The sequence below is a fragment of the Manis pentadactyla genome, chromosome 1 (genome assembly GCF_030020395.1).
Source record: "Manis pentadactyla isolate mManPen7 chromosome 1, mManPen7.hap1, whole genome shotgun sequence".
Lineage (NCBI taxonomy): Eukaryota > Metazoa > Chordata > Mammalia > Pholidota > Manidae > Manis > Manis pentadactyla.
In genome coordinates this window covers 81,325,185-81,341,401 of record NC_080019.1, presented here as the reverse complement: position 1 = coordinate 81,341,401, position 16,217 = coordinate 81,325,185, and the positions used below count along the sequence as shown (strand labels likewise).

At 39.0% G+C, this 16,217-nt stretch overlaps 1 protein-coding gene across 2 annotated transcripts in view; it reads right to left on the bottom strand.

Annotated features, from left to right (window-relative positions):
- Positions 1-5,067: 5,067 nt before the first annotated feature.
- CPB1 (carboxypeptidase B1) overlaps positions 5,068-16,217 on the bottom strand; it is a 31,860-nt gene continuing 20,710 nt past the window's right edge. For both annotated transcript variants that reach the window (XM_057498997.1, XM_036896388.2), the window contains 2 exons: positions 7,086-7,170; positions 5,068-5,603 (listed from right to left, as the gene is read on the bottom strand). In XM_057498997.1, the coding sequence (XP_057354980.1) occupies positions 5,416-5,603; positions 7,086-7,170 (273 nt within the window). In that variant the 3' untranslated portion in view covers positions 5,068-5,415. The remainder of the gene's footprint in view (positions 5,604-7,085; positions 7,171-16,217) is intronic.

Genomic DNA, 16,217 nt, shown 5'->3' with positions numbered 1-16,217 from the left:
CTCTTATCTGGATGAGCAGCTGATTTCCTCTTAGGGTCCTGGTGAGCCAGATATTTCTTCCTCCTGCTCTTCATCATTGGAGAGAGTGGGGGGCAGGTGGGCAACACAATGCTAAATGCCCAGTTTGTGGCAGACACAATGCCATGTTCCTCAAGTGCTTTTTACAATTGGAAATACCCATTTTACAGATAATATGGGAGGCAGATTCCTTTTTTAGTAGGTAATTTGCCCAAGGCAGCAGAGCTAGTATGTTCACAGGGTTGAGATCTGAACCCAGTTCTTTTTTCTAAAATGCTGCTCTACCATTTGCTTGAATTGAATGATGGAAGGAATCAGTATAAATTTGCATTTGGAACCTGAGATGAATTTGGGTATCTGGTAATACAACCTTGATAGGTGATCCTTAACATAAAATTCATTTGTGAAGCCATGTTGCAAATTGTTAAATTTAAAACATTTAAATTAAAAAATATTTTGGTATACTAAAAATACCATAAGTAATCTGGAAAACACAGATGTGTTTACCATGTAGATTTTATATTTTTTGCCTTATTTGCTTTGCCTTTTTCTTGTCAAGAAAGAGCTTTTTGCCATATTTTCTCTGTAAAGAAAGAGCTAAAGCACTCACATCACCCTCAGCTTTCCCCTTCTCCTCCCTCCTCCTCAGTGGGAACCCCTCTTCCTGAAGCAGCCAGAGAGCTCCTGGGGGCAGGACAGTATGCTTGCTCAGAGGTTTGTTTGCTGGCTGCTCTCTTTAGGGTCTGGATGCTCTAAGTGCCCAATAAACGCTTTTGAAAGCTGAATGAACAAAAAGTCATTTATAGACCATTTTAAGCAATTTCTTGAGGGGTCTTTAAGTCTTCAACACAACTCAGTTAATCACAGATTATTTGAGAGAAGGCAACCCCTTAACCCAGAATTTTATGTAACCTATAGAAGTGGGTGAATTTACCTAATCATGTAACTTATTAGCATTTCCTTTTGAAAATGCTCTTTTCCCATTGACTAATGTATACATGGTCATCTTTGAAACTTCTCACAGTCATGGTTGTATATTTTTATTATCGAAATAATGTTGTCAGGGAGATGCCCCTGTTACATGTGCATTGCCCTAGCTTCATTCCTCTGCACCCGACAGGCGTGTGACAGGACACCTCCCCCAGGCCGCTCCCCTTGCCAGCCCTGCAGGTAGGAGGAAGAGGGTTTTACAAATGCTTTCATGTTCTTGACAGTGGACAAGCTTATCAATGCTAGAAACTCTCAAAACAAATGCCCCATTGCTTCTAAGCGTGTGCTTTGCTGGGGTGCAGAGGAAAAGGAAGAGCTTGATTTTGGGGTTAGCTGGAATCTCAGAGTGACTCCCAAACACTCACTGTGAGCAGGCAGCTTCATCATCCTGCATCTAGGATTCCTTATCTATAAAACAGGGATGCAAATGGCACTCTAATAGGTGGCTGTGAGGGCTAGATGAAACAGCATGTATAAGGGACTTGGTGAACGGTGGGTACTAAAAAGCATGCCTGTTCCCTCTAGGCAGTTGATAAAATGGTCAGGTTCTGTAAACAGACTTACAGTTGGCCACTGTCAGGCTGCAGAACTGATGAATATCAGTATATTCATGTGGTAGATTAAGTTGTGGTTATGTCCTTTATGGGTGAAATATCTCTGTATTTGTTTTAATGTGGACTACTTCAATAAAAAGTTTTTAATATTATAGCTTTGCTTTTTGGCATTTTGTTTTCTGCTTCTAAAGGTAATAATGCCCATTGAAAACAATTTAGCAAAATACACAAAAGTTGAAAGAAGGAAATAGAAATCACCCTTAATTCTAACATTCTGATATATTTTCTTTAAGTCTTTTTCTGTGCCACAAAGACAGTGTAGAGAAGGCTTCTATGTCTGTTTTCAGGTCAATTAGGAAGGACACTTCTGTTTCTTTTGGGGATCTAAGTAAATGTTTAAAAGATTCTCGTATATTTCAGGCAAGATTCTGATGATAAATCATCTTTGACCTCTTAACACGTGTTGTATATTGACAACATTCCCTGTTTCTGGAATAGGAGAAACAAGTGATGCTTTTAAGACCTCCCATTCCTCCCCTGTCTATCTATCCTTTGAGGAACAAATTTTACAATAGATGAATTTCAAGAATATTCTGGAGCTTTTTCTCAGAACAGCTATGATATCTTGGCAGGCATAGTGTAGTGCAATCTTATATTACTGCATCAAGATTTATAAAAGGCTTTGGCATATGTATGGAGAAGGATGAATAGTTGTTGGGTACCGTATCATTTTAGGCTGGCTATTTAAGACATTGTAATGCTTGATAGATTAAATTAATGTCTTTAAAAAGAGATTTAAAGTTGACTGCTTCACATGGCAATAATTTTCCATCTTTCTGGATCTTGCATTCTAGGACTTTTGTGGTAGTGTCTATCTAGCCCCAGTTTAAAATATCACTTATTTTTTAAACCGTTTTGCCTATTTTTCAAATAGTATCACTTTAAAAGAAGTGTCCTGTAAAATGGAAATGAAAATTCTTTTGTGATTCACTAGAATCTTTCAAATAATTCTCTATCTTTAAATTGAATCCAATAAACTTCTGGAGTACCTTTAGCTATCTCAGAAAGGATATATTGAAAGAAAATATTTTTTGCTTTTAGTTGTGGATATTGAGTTTCTAACATTGTTATGAATCTGCCCTGCAAAATGTGGCAGAGAAACTTGTCTTCATTTATTGATAGAGTGGTGGCATTTCTGAACAAAGACATGGTGTGTGATTCAGGCAGTGTATGACCTGGCTAGAGGGGGAGTGACTACCTGCTCAGGTGCGATGACCTAAGAGGCTCATCCAGACCCCATTTGGCCCCCAAATAACCTCCTTAACTGTCCTGATTCCTCCTGTCTTCCTTCAATTCCTGAAATTGTCTTTGACCAACTCATATAGAACATTTCTTGAACACACTGCTAAGTCCTCAGTTGCTTACAAAGTGGTTGGCATTGTAGACAGTTCACAAAATAACTGGAATGGGCTGAGCTGAAAGCTAAGCCAACGTGGGGTCTTTTTACCTATATTGAGTTTTACAATTCTAAATTTGCCCTTCTATTTCTTCTTCCTCACAAGTACCCCGTCATAACCTGGAAAAAGCAGATGAATACATGGGATGGGATTCTGGCTGAGGAAGAGCTCCCATATTCCAGACTGGACTACTGGTTACTGTTTTGTTACAATACTGTTTGAAACAGGAAAGATTCCGGTGTGGTTGGTTAATTGCTGCCCTGGGGAGATGAAATCTTGGGACCGAGGAAGGACTCAGAGCCTGTCCTAGGCTCTCAGTGTGCCAGTAAGTTAAGAGGGAGGAGGAGAGGTGCCCTTACATCCAGGGGCTCCTGGGCAGTGAAGGCTGGGCAGGGACCCTCCGCACTCTGGTCAGCCAGGCAGTAAGGCATACAGTACTATTGCATTAGGAAGCATTAAAGAAGATTCCTCTTTCTGTCTTTTCTCCCTTTAGCTCAGGCAAGTGGTACTTCTAGCCAACTAGCTGTTATCTTTCAGTTGGCAAGAGACATAGCAAAAATGTCTCTGGTGCAGGAAATCTTGCATACATGTTTTAAAGCACTCAATTTAGGGACTTTGGAGGGTTCTTTATGCTTTACCCATATGACTTCTGAACGTTGGGCCACAGCATCCCTTAATTAGAGGTCAGTGTTAACTTGCTAGAACCAGGGGAAGGGAGTGTCCTGTGGAACTTTCAGTGAAATGAATGATACACCTCCAGCAAAATAACTTCACTTAGGTACTATGGGTTGAGTTAGCTGTCCAGTTAACAACATGGATATAATGTAAATAGAATGGGGGAGAGAAAATTTAGCTAAATTACATCCCTTTTTAAAAATTCCCACCAGTACTGCTTAAGATTTCACAAGAATTCCTTTTTTTTTTGTACTTTAGAGTCTGTTTGCCTAGTTAATTGATGTATTACTACTTCATTTGAAAATAACTGCTGGACAAACTGTAGCAGCTGCACTACTACCACCTAGTGGACAATTAATGCAGTTAATCATTCTTTGTCTTGACAACTTCCAAACCATTGATATTTCGAAGGATTTATTTTTTGATGTAACATTTTTAGTGGTATTTTAGCATATCAAACATACTAACCTACTAGATATAGAATTCTGTTTTCTTTGAATCCACATAGAAAAGAACAAGTAATATTTTGTTCTATGATTTTAAAGTAAGAGATGCCTTGAAATTATGACTAAATACATATTATTTTAGAATTTGACTTGCACAATACTTTCCAACATTAGCATATTCAGTTCTAACTCTGGAAAACTTCAAGTTATAGGGTGGTTTTTGCCTCTTTAATTTAAGGCCCAACAGGTGCAGCCAGGGTCTTTGGTACCCTCTTGTTTTACTTCTAATCTGCTTTTCACTTCTAATCTGGTGTTTTAAGAACTCTGACCACGTCATTTAAGGTTAATCTCTTCCATGGCTTTCCACTGTTCTTAGACCAGTATTCCAAATCCTTACCATGGCGTCTAAGCCTTGCCTGACGTGGTCCCCACTTCCCTCCTCAGCCCCTACTCATGACCTCCTTTCCTCAACTCTCTAAGCTCCACACTCTCTGCCTTCTTCTTCCAGGCTCTGAACAGTCACAGGGCCTGAAAGGGGTGCTTCCCTTCGTCTAATTGCTTGTGACTTACTCGTCAGGTCTCATCACTCCTGAGAGAGCCTTCTCCCCAGATCAGGTAGGGAGACCTCCTTATGTTCTTTTTATGTAGTTTGCTTAGCACTTACTTGCTTAATGTCAATTCAATCCTGAATTATTAAATAATTAATTAAATATTGAACTATTTGTTTGGTATCTGTCTTCCTACATGGCTTATACAACCATGGGAAGAAATGTTATTTTTCTTTTTCATTGCTAAGTCCTCAGTTGCTTACAAAGTGGTTGGCAGTTTACAAAATAACTGGAATGGGCTGAGCTGAAAGCTAAACCAAGGTGGGGTCTTTTTACTTATATTGAGTTTTATAAGTCTAAATTTGTCCTTCTATTTCTTCTTCCTCACAAGTACCCCATTATAACCTGTGCATCTCTGCACTCTGCCAGTGTTGCCCAACACCCCAAGGACTTTAACTCCTGGACGGCTGACCCAATATCATCACGTGGCTCATTAGTCATTTGTTTACATCGTTTACCCCCGACAGAAGTAGAGAATCTGTCAGATTTTCCAGTTACAATGATTCACTTTTATTATGATCAGTATTAAAAGATCCAACTAGTTTAATAGACTTGGAAGCTTAAAAGAAAGATTGGGATTTGGAAAACATTTAGGCAAAAAAAAGAATTCAGGATAGAAAAGAAACAAAGAGTGAGCCCTTCGAAATAAGGCTCTTAGCATTCTTGACTAGTACAGATGTTCCAGGAGGTAGTTGGCGACATACTTGATTGCCAACATTGTCTCTTCACAGGTTGGCTGGATCTGGGATTCAGGGAGGGCAAAGCCGTATCTGCCTTTATCCCGGAGTTCAAAGGTGAAGGAATATTTGATTCCTTGGTCATAAGCCCAGTCGTCAGAGCCCCCAGCAGCAGGATCTGAAATGTACAAATAACAGTTAGAAAACCACTTTAAATCTAGGCAGGAAATTTTTAAAAATGCCAGCTTCCTTTTAGAATTAGAAATGTTTCACTGTGCAAAGTATTATAGATAGGCCACTTATCTAGAAAATTTGATCATAAGAGATATGGTGGCTGTTTAAAAAATTAGTTCAATTTTACCTCTAAACCTACTTAGTGGGAATGATGTGTTTAATGCCCCAGGAGGTATGTAATGTGTAATATAATATAAACTTGTCACTGTGCTTGTATGCCATGGTAAACTAAAAGGCATGTAATTTGCTTACAAAATATAATTTCTGGGGAAAAATGTTTATCTTCTAGGAAAATAAGGAAAGCTCTATGATTATTGTTGATAGGAAAGAACTCCAAGCTCTGTAGAAAATATGCTAAATGATGAAATTGGAGTAGCCTGAGGGCAGGGTGGGGTCTTCATTTTTGCTTCCTCAGGGTCTAGCATATGGTGTGGACAGATTGGGTGTTCATTCCGTTACTCATTCAGTTAACAGCAGGCACTGGGCTCAAATATGGCGATGACGCCGGGACAAAGGAAAGATGTGGCCCCTGCCTTCCAACAGCTTAAATGTAATAGAAAAAGAAGTCCCATTACACTAGTCTGAATAAAACATGTAAGAAGTTCACAATATATGAATAGGTGGTTATTTCTGCTAGAACACCCTTGAGACAATAGTGGACTCCATCTGATTGAAAGCAGTTTCAAAAAGGACAAGAATACGGAAAACAGTATTCTCCACGAAGCTTAAAAAACACCCTTAGGATTGGAGCCTCCCCAATTCAGTATTTACGTGAAATCTAAACTCTGGGGGTCAGCCCCTACCTAATTCCCTCACCATGTGTCCATGTGTCTCTTGCTGCCTGCTGGCTCACACCAAGGGACTGGTCAGAGGGGTCGACATTACCCCTTGCAAGTGGCTTGAGCCTTAAGTAGCCCTGTTTAGCCAGAAAAACACTCCTTTATGCTTCCTTCCAGAACTTTCCCTCCAGGTAAAGCTTCTGTGTCATTGTTCTGGGAAGTCACCCCTGACACTGCACAGTGGGTTGGGTGGTGCTTGAGTGTGCTCTTGCCGGTGCATCTGCCTGTCACTGAGCACCCTGATGCTCACTTTTCCTGCTTTTCTACTGTGGCTTCTTTGAAAACTGCACTGGCCCCCCTTTTCCCCTTTTCCCTCCCCTTGTGCCATCTCTCCATCCTTCCTTCCTTTCTCCCCAGCATCCAGTGAAGGCCTGGAATGCATGTAGATACTCAATAGATGTTCACAGAGAGCAAATGTTGAATGGGATTTTTTTCTCCCTTTTTTGCTGAACAGAAAACTGATGGCATATTTTATAAAAAATTCATGGTCAGGCAAAAGCCATGTGCTTTCAATGATCAGAAAGGAATCCATTTGTCGCCTTTTTAGGCATGTGGTCTCTTCGCACAGTTGTGAAGCCAAGACTCACAGATTGTTGTAGCCCCTGGGCCGTACGTGTACTTGGTACCATGCAGTGTGGCAAGTTCTTTCACAGTAGCTTTAGCCAGGGTGTTCTGCAAAAGAGCCAGTAGTGAGTGAGTGAATAGACAAAGTACTTACTGACAAACAGACAAATACCTGTACATTTCTGTAAGATGTTAAAAACGTGTAAGTCACAGTATGGGTTATTCAGTGCCCATCCCAATTTTTCCAGCGAATGTAGTTGTATGATCCGAGTGATTCTTGTGAAAGGATGTCTTCCCTAATAACCCCCCTAAGCACTCACTCAGAGCTTCCCTCTGTGATGCACAGAATGTGGCATATTGAATCCATACTATTTTCTGGCACCTCAGTTCTCAGGGACTTTTTCTGTCTTTTACCTCAGTGGTCCCCGGGTCAAGCCCAGGACTAGACACTTAGTGGTTGTCCAGTTGGACACTGAGGATATTGGAACTCTGTAGATGATAAGCATTCTTCTTACCCTATTATTTTAGAATTAAGTCCTTACATTTCTTCTTCTTTTTAATATTGAGGTACATATAATAAAATCCACAAATCTTAGTACACAGATCAATGGATTTTACTAGTGTATACACCCATGTTACCATCACCCTTATCAAGATATCAGACATTTATTTTAAGTCATTGTTGCAGTAAAGCATGGGTCAGTGCAATAAGTTCTATTTTAGTCAGAGGACAATCTTTTACTGTTTTTTTTTTTTAATTTACAAAGAGCTTAATTGGTCTTTCCCCCTGGAATTCTTATTTAGGTTTGTTAAACATATTTTTAAAAACACTAGTTGAGGCTAGAGAACTGAGGCTATCATGGTCTGTAACTGCCACAGGTATCACATTTATCGGTGTAGTAAATGGCACTGTGTATTGAGAATTAGGTCATGTCTCAATATTAGTTTGGCAACTCTGTCTCGTCTCTGAAGCTTCTAAGAGAAAAGAAGGAGGCAAGGGGGTCTTAAGAGTTGTGCAAAGAGGTTATCCTCCTATTTTACAGGCAAACAAACAAAAATCCAACAAATAAACATATAAAATAGCCCCAAACAAAACAAAAACCACCTAGAAATGTGGCAGGTTATAATGCCAAGATAAAGCCATGTGAGTTGAGGCAGGAATATTAGAAACTACATATATGAACGCTTGGATGGATGATAAGCGCACCATTCTGTGCTAGCACAGAAATGCTTGGGAATTGGCACTTCCAAGGATGAGGGGTAGTTGCATCTTGGAAGATTTTTAGACTGAAAAATTAGAGAACATTCTATTTCTTAATGCAGAACATTTGAATTCCAGAATAAAAATGAAGTAGCAAGTATTATGTATTTTCTTTTTTTCTTAGAAACAATGTCACCCATTGCCCTCCTGCCCCCTGCAAGGAGAAGGGAACTGCCCCCAAGTGCTCCCTGCACTGCAGACGTCCACTGACATACTGCCTGTTGAAATGACTTGAGAGGCAAGGCCTGACTTGGCTGTCTGAGGAATACAGATTTGAAAAATCTGGTTACTTAGTATAGGACAATTAGCCATAATTCATTCTGGTTATGAAACTAGCAATATTTTGTACTCTAGCATCATAATGATGTTTTATCATATGCATGGAAACCTGTGAGGTTGGTGATAAAATCATAATAATCCTATTGTTACAAAGTAACAACTTCTCTTAGCCCTTATACTGATAGTAAGACCAGTGTAGCAGAGTTTTACGTCACATTGCCCAGGGCCTGGCTCTAGGACCTCAAGGATCCCAGCTCCCAAGGAGTTAATGCTTCATCAACCAAGTGGTAAATTAGAAAATCTAAAAAGAATTATAAAACTTAAATCTTCATTTTCTGGTCTGCTCCACAGAAATGATGTGATCAGTGTCTTAGAGCAAACTTATTATTCTAACTTACTCTTCTGTAACTTGAAAATTTTAAGGTTTCACTCCTCTTTTTTCCAAACTGGTAAACTAGTATGTGCTTTCTCTTACAGCATAGAATCATTACGGCTGTGCTTCTAAAGGTACAGTTCCTGTTGTTTAATCTCATTCTAACCACCTTGGGGTTAGGTGTTCTCTCCCGTTAGCTTAGGGCCTATTGCTGACTGCAACCATAATAATCTATAAGCATTGCCTAATACTCAAAACAAATTTAAAGCCATCTTCAGAGATATGAAACATGGTGAGGTACTAATTCTCTTGGTAGGTAAACAGTATGTTTACAACTATCCTAGATCTTCTACCTGCCATTCCTCCAAGGACATCTGCAGTTAGTTACTTTTCTGTATAGCAGAGCCTCTGATCCTAAGGCACTCTTACTCTGCCCTAGTTACCTTCCTCAAATTTTTCATCTGTTCTGATTTTTCCCAACCCTTAGGCCTTGTATTATTACTTTTAGTTGGTAGAATATGATTCTAAGTTCCAGGGATCCAAATACAGCATTGTGATTATATTTAACAGTACTGTATTATATACCTGGAGTTGTTATGAGAGGAGAGCTTTAATGTTCTCACCACCACCACAGAAGTGTAATTATGTGAGGTAAAGAGTATGTTAACTAATGTGGTAAACATTTTGCAATATATATGAGTAAGAAATCACCACACTGTATACCTTAAACTTGCACAATGTTATATGTCAATTATATCTCAATAAAGCTGGAAAAAAAAAGAAATATGTATTCTTCAGGATTAGTTTGAAACGTGAAAAGTGATGAAGACTAGAGAAGATTTAAGACAAGATCATTGTTATCAATTCAGCTTCCGCATGTCAGTTGACCTTCAACCTTTACTGGTGTTACATAATATTTGAGTTATCCGGCAAAATCAAAGGGCCCTACTTGTGATCTCTTATCTCTTTTGACTTACCAACTTCTCAGTTTAGTCACAGCTACTGTTAGGGCCACACAAAAATGTTCAGTTTGCCATTGCTGAGAGTAATAACCAAGTGTTTCCTAAGCCTTCCTTGGCGTCTTCTGGAAACAGTTGCTCTGCCATTGATGCTGAAGCAGTATGTAAGGTTGATGTTAGCTTAAATAGGTCATCACGTTGTTCCTGCCCCCAGTGCACACACATTGCAGGGACATCTGGTCTGTGCCTCAGCCTTTGCTCTCCATGTCCCCAGCTGCGTTCTCCTCTCCTCTCTGCCTCATCATCATCTTCTGAGCATCACCTCACCACCATACCTTTCAGTGGCTCTCTCCACTTCTGCTGAATCCAGCCTCCCCTCTGGCATACAGGAGGGGGCCTAGTCCCTCCCTTCCCTCTCAGGCTGCATCCCTGCTGTGCCTTCATTCCCATGTGCCTTCCAAGCACGGTTACCCTGAACTACTTCTCTGTGCACCCTTCCCTGCTTTTTCTTACCTCCATGACTTTGGGTAACCTTCTCCTTTCATTGGAATCCTCTTTCCCTTTTTGTTCACGTGGAGAATTGCTATTGTTCCTACAGATTTGGTTTCCGTGTCTTCCTCTTTGTGAAGCTGCCCCTACCTCCCTTAGGGAACACTGAGCCGTTTTCCTTGTGAGGGCTCACACCTCTATCAGAGTTCCTCTCTAGGCTATAATCAATTGTTTTTGCATCTATTTCCCCCCAGTGGAGTTCTTTGTAGGAAGGGATTCTTGATGGTTTATTTTGTATCCTCAGCAGGTTGCATAGCCCCTAGCACCTGGTTGGCTGATTGAGTCTTATCCTAGGTCTTATCCTAGGACTTTGGGGCATTACAGATGGGCCTGGTTTGGTTGGGGGTGCAGGGTGCTGAGCTGCAAAGGATGAGCTGTGACCCACACCTGAGTGGGAGCTGGGGATGCTTGTTGGAAGGGTGGTGTACCTCACAGAGATGGTTGGTGGGGTACCATATTTACACATTTGCCTCTGCTGTGCACTTTACTTATTTCCATTAATTAAAAAAAAAAAAAGAAATCTGTGGACCCTTTCTCTCAGCCCAAGGCCAGGAGAGAAAAAAAGTCAGAAAAGGCATTAATCAACCAAAATACCATATTTTAAATTCCAATTATCTTTTCAAAAATCCCTGGAATCAGTGTGGGTCTTTTCTTTTGAAGAGTTCAAATACTTTCACAAATGTTACCCATTTATCTTCCTAACATTATCTGTTCACATTTCATTGACACAGAGTTTTCTAGCAGAATGGAATGCCATGTGGGGCAGTATACTTGATGGGAATGTTCCAGCCAAGCTGGGTGACTGACCCCTGCCAGGAATAGAAGAAAGAGAGGTGATTCCTGCATTTGCTAAAATGTTAGAGAGGTAACCTTTTCCCTTGTTATAGTTCTGTAAAAAGGGACTAGGACAGCTGACAAGAGATCTGCAGAAGCAATAGCACATGAGAGGGCGTGATCCACATCTTGAAACTCCAGTTAATGCCCTTTCTATACAACTTATCATTTTAGGGACATCTTACATCCTTGCTCAATGAGTTCAAAATAAGAACTACCATTTACATAAAACCTTAGACTTTACAAAAAGCTTGTGATAAGAGCTTGATATTTTTATCCCCATTTTACAGATAAAAGAACTGAAACTCAGAAAGGATAAAAGACCTTGCCCAAGGGCGCACAGCCCCATAAGTGGCCGACTTGAGCTAGGTTCTTCTTGCTTTAAATCCTGTGCTCTTTTTCACTTCTCCTTGTGGCCTTCAAATACTTCAAAAGAAGTGTTGCTGGAGCTGGTTTTACCAATTGTAAAGAACAGAAGGAAGCTAAATATAAATCAGCTCAGAGAAAACTTTGCTTTCAGTCAAGGCCAAACATGGCCAGCCTTTATTAATCCTCAGATAGGAGTTTCCTACCACTTACTATGCACCTGTTTTCTTAAAAAGAGGCCTTGGTCATAGTGCAAAAATGTTACACCTAACTCAAAGCCCAAGAGACAGAGGACCAACTAGTGTCATGTTTCTCAGGCTCTGAGCTCCAGGGACTCGTGGGATGAATAAGGGAAGAGTGTTCTTTTCCACTGGCCTGTGTTCCCAGTTAGCATGACTGGGAAGCCCCTGTCTTGTGACTGCTATTGGTCCTCACTTTAACCTCCACAAACACGGCCACTGTCATGCGGGTAGGGCTGCCTCTTCTGATCTTCCCCTGTCCAGCATCACAGTGCAAGGAAACAAAAGCCTCAAACTGACTCTGGGGTATAAACCAAGTCAAAGGAAGTTTTCTTCAGAACTTTGTTTCTAACTTGAAGTCCTGAGTTTAATCACCCCTCTGGTGAGTACATGTGATAATGGGAGCATCAGAAGGATCTTTAACTGTAGTTTCCTTCCTTCTGTCTGTGCTAATGGAAACTTACGTCAAGGGGGAAGTGAAAAATTTAACTTTTATAATTTTGTGCAGAGGAGAAGCTTGCAAGGCCTACAGGCAAACACTGAGGAGAAAGCCTGTGGGACTTGAAAAAACAAATATGTTTCTGAGATAAAAGGAAGGATAAACAAGGGTAGGCTCTGGCCGAAAAGCCCTGAGATTAGAGAAAGGCAAGGAGTTAGGGAAGGTCTTGGCTTAGGGGAGCAGAGCCTGGCCCTCTCGGCAGAGACCGTGGGGAGTATGGGAATACTTTCACTGATGAAAACCAAATTTCTTCTTTGGCTGATACGCATACATATTTTTAAGCACCTTAAAATTCAAGGAGAATGTGAAGCATGAATCAGCTGAAGTTGCAAGTCCAGAGATTTTTTTTCCTTTTTAGTGGAGGTGGTGTTTCTTCTAAATAAATATAAAAAAATTAGTGCTGTATAAGGGGGATATACAGGGTCTCTTGTATTTAAGATTTGCAAACACTGTCAACTATTCGTGAGGAGGGTGAAAGCCAGGACCTTTGGCCAGGAATGCGACTCTGTTCTTATCTTTGTTTAAAGCAGGGTTTCTCAACCCCAGCACTGCTGACGTGTGGACTGGAGAATTCTTTGTGGGGGCTGTCCTGTGCCTTGCGGGACGCCTCGCAGCCTCCGCCTCTAGGGGCTGGTAGCACTCCCACAGCTCTGACAAACACAACGTCTCCCTACCATTGCCAAATGTCCCCTGTGAGCAGGGATGGGAACAAAATTAGTTTAAAGGTAAGTCAAATAAAATGTGATCTTCCTCTGTGACCCAAGTTCTGCCCATCCATCAAACTCAAAACAGTTTGTATCTCTCCTTAGAACTTTCATTGAATAACTTCATGCCACATTGCCATTTTCCTGCCTTGAATTCCTACTGCAGTGCCTAGTTGGAAATTCCCAGTTCTGTACTTCTCTTGCACGGTTTCATTGTCGCAACTGGAAAAGGAGAAAGCAGAACTAGAGAAATTCTAACATTTCCAGATATAAAATTCTGTGCTTCTAATGTAGAAATGTAATGTTAGACACATGTCCTGAATCTGCACCTTTGTATAGAGCATATAAGCTTTCTATTTGGTAAATCTGGGGAATGGGTCAGGATACTTAGTTGCCAGTTATTATTCTGGGTCCTTGCTTTTGAATTTAGAAGTGGTATTATAATAATAATTTTTGTTATTACCAATGCCATGTAGGCCTCTCTGGGGGAAAGGTGGACCAAAGATTGGGAGCTTCTCCATGCTCGATAAATGCAAAAATATGGATAGACTTGGGAACCTTTTCAATTGTATCTCCTAGTTTTTATTTTCTCTAACAATAAATAGGTCTTATAATTCAGTATTTCATTATCCTTTAGAATTTTGGAAATATAAGTATATATTTTTTCTGGTCCTTAAAACTTCCTTTGAAGATAAATGATAGTTTTATATTGAAGAAATCAACACTGAGGAACTAGACAGTTTATGAGCTATTGGAAACGCACAGGACATTTTGTATTCTTTCTTTAAATAATATAGTATGTGTAAAAGCTATTTGCAAACTGGAAAGCGTTATGTATGTGAGATACTTTTATGATTCTAACTATTTTTTACTGATCTGCTGAAGATACATATTTGGGTAGCCTTCTTTATAATCCATGCTATTGCTTCTCTTATTCTTTCATTTTACTGTTTTTTTGCATTCCCAACTCTGTCTTTCCTCCCTCTGAATGTTGTTTCATGATATGAATACTTGTCAGGTAATCTACCTGTAAGATCTTTCAGAAATGAAGCTACATAAATTTTTATGACTCAGATATCAAAAGATTTCTACTTATGACATGCCTAAATTTGGGCTGAGAATGCTAATATAAGTACAGAATAATTTCCTTCAGTTTTATTCTTCTTGAAGCACTTTTTGGCTATAAATATGATCTTACAAGTTTTATAAGTATAAAGAAAATTAGAATCATCTATCTATATCTATGTATATATATATATACAAGCTGAATTCTGTGCAGGATGAAGTCTGCTTTGCATTCCCTTCAGGAACTTCTGAGTTACTTATAAGATGGTATGCCAAGAACTCATTAATCTTTTCCTACCTTTGTTTTTCTACAGTGGGGTCACATTTTCTAACTGAGAATTAATATGGAGGCACTAGATTTGGATGGAACATTCATCTTTCCAGCTCAAGACTTACTTTTTTCCCTTGATATTACATACATGAAAAAGCCAATATTTTTCTTTTTGGGAGACTTAAATTTTCTTTTGGCTATACATAGGTTTATAATAACATTATTAGTTTTAGCAAAATGTGCTTAGGAAGTAAGTGAATTGGAATTATACAAAATAAGGAAACGATCGAAAGGATCTCTAGTTATTAAAAAGATTTAAGTTGCTTTGGGGTGCCAAGCGAGATTCAGATACTGAATGAATCAAATAATCAAATAACACCTTTGATTTTACTAGTGGCATTTAAATATTTATTTGAAGATACTAGGTAGAAGTTCAATATAGAAAAAAATAATTGTAAATAAAGGTAACTTTTAAATCAATGCATGTGATGTAAGTGCAATTCAGTTTTTCTGCACTTTAGTCACCTTGTCTTATCATGCTCTGGAAAAGATAAGTAACATGTACATTTCCTTGAATTTATTAGTTTTGTCAGTATAAAAATAAACATCCAAGATAAGATTATTTTGTGATTTGTACCTTTTTTGAAAATAGATTATGAATGGTTTACTTCGATATAATTGCTTATTTCACTTCTTTGTTAATTAGAATTTAAGAACAATTATGGAGGATATAATTTCTAATATCTCTTTTACTAGTATCTCTCTTTCTTTGATTTTAAATGAAGAAGTGCTTCTTAGAGAAGAGCTTCAGTGGCTCACATTTTGCTGGAATGGTTTCATACCACTTGGGGCACATGTGAGTTGGCCCACTAACCCCACTAACTCTGACTTTTGGGTTTTTTCCATAGGAAATAGCAAAAATTATTCATGAGATTCTAAAGAGAATTTACTTGATTCTTTTTTAAAAAGGATAATTCATAGACTTTAGAGTAGCCTAATAGTACATTATTATTGTATGGAGCCGGCTGGGCTACAAAGCTTTCATTGCTAAAAGTGCTTAAGCTCATTTCCAAAATAAGGAAAAGTATTAAAACTTTGTGAAGCAGCACATTTGCAAAGAATACTTTAAAAGCTTTTCTCTTGCATTTGTTTTTTAGAATTTGTATTTAAAACTAGTTGCTATTGAGCAAACTGGGTATATTGGTTATTTTTATACTTACTGTGGTTTATAATTTTAATTTTAGTATTTTACTCATTAACTAATAGTGCTAACTATCATGACTTTGTCATTTTCTCTTCTGATACAGTACAGTTTAAACATTCACATGAATTAAGCAAACAGCATACCCCCACCTCCTCTCCTCTGGTGACCAGAAATCTAGGACTAGAATTAGGAGCTGACCACACCTATCTCTGGGACAGCAGGCCTGTGAGCACCCACTGGGAACACTTAGAGATCAAGCATAGCTGGAAAACTGAAATATTTAATGGTTCCAACTGATGATGTTTTCCTTTGTTTTTGGCTACGGGTAAGGAAAATGGGAAGGTTTTTGAAAAATAATTTTTTTTTTTTTTAAAGAAAAGGTCTTGGCCAACTATTGGCCATCAATTCTAAGAGGCTGAGTTATTTTTCCATTTTGCTCTTCACAAAATATTTACAGCATTACGTGTTTTATTTTGTCTCTGAGAGACTGAATTTGAAAGTACAAAACAGCAATGACCAGTTATTAAAGTTACTGGGTCTCCAAATTAATGC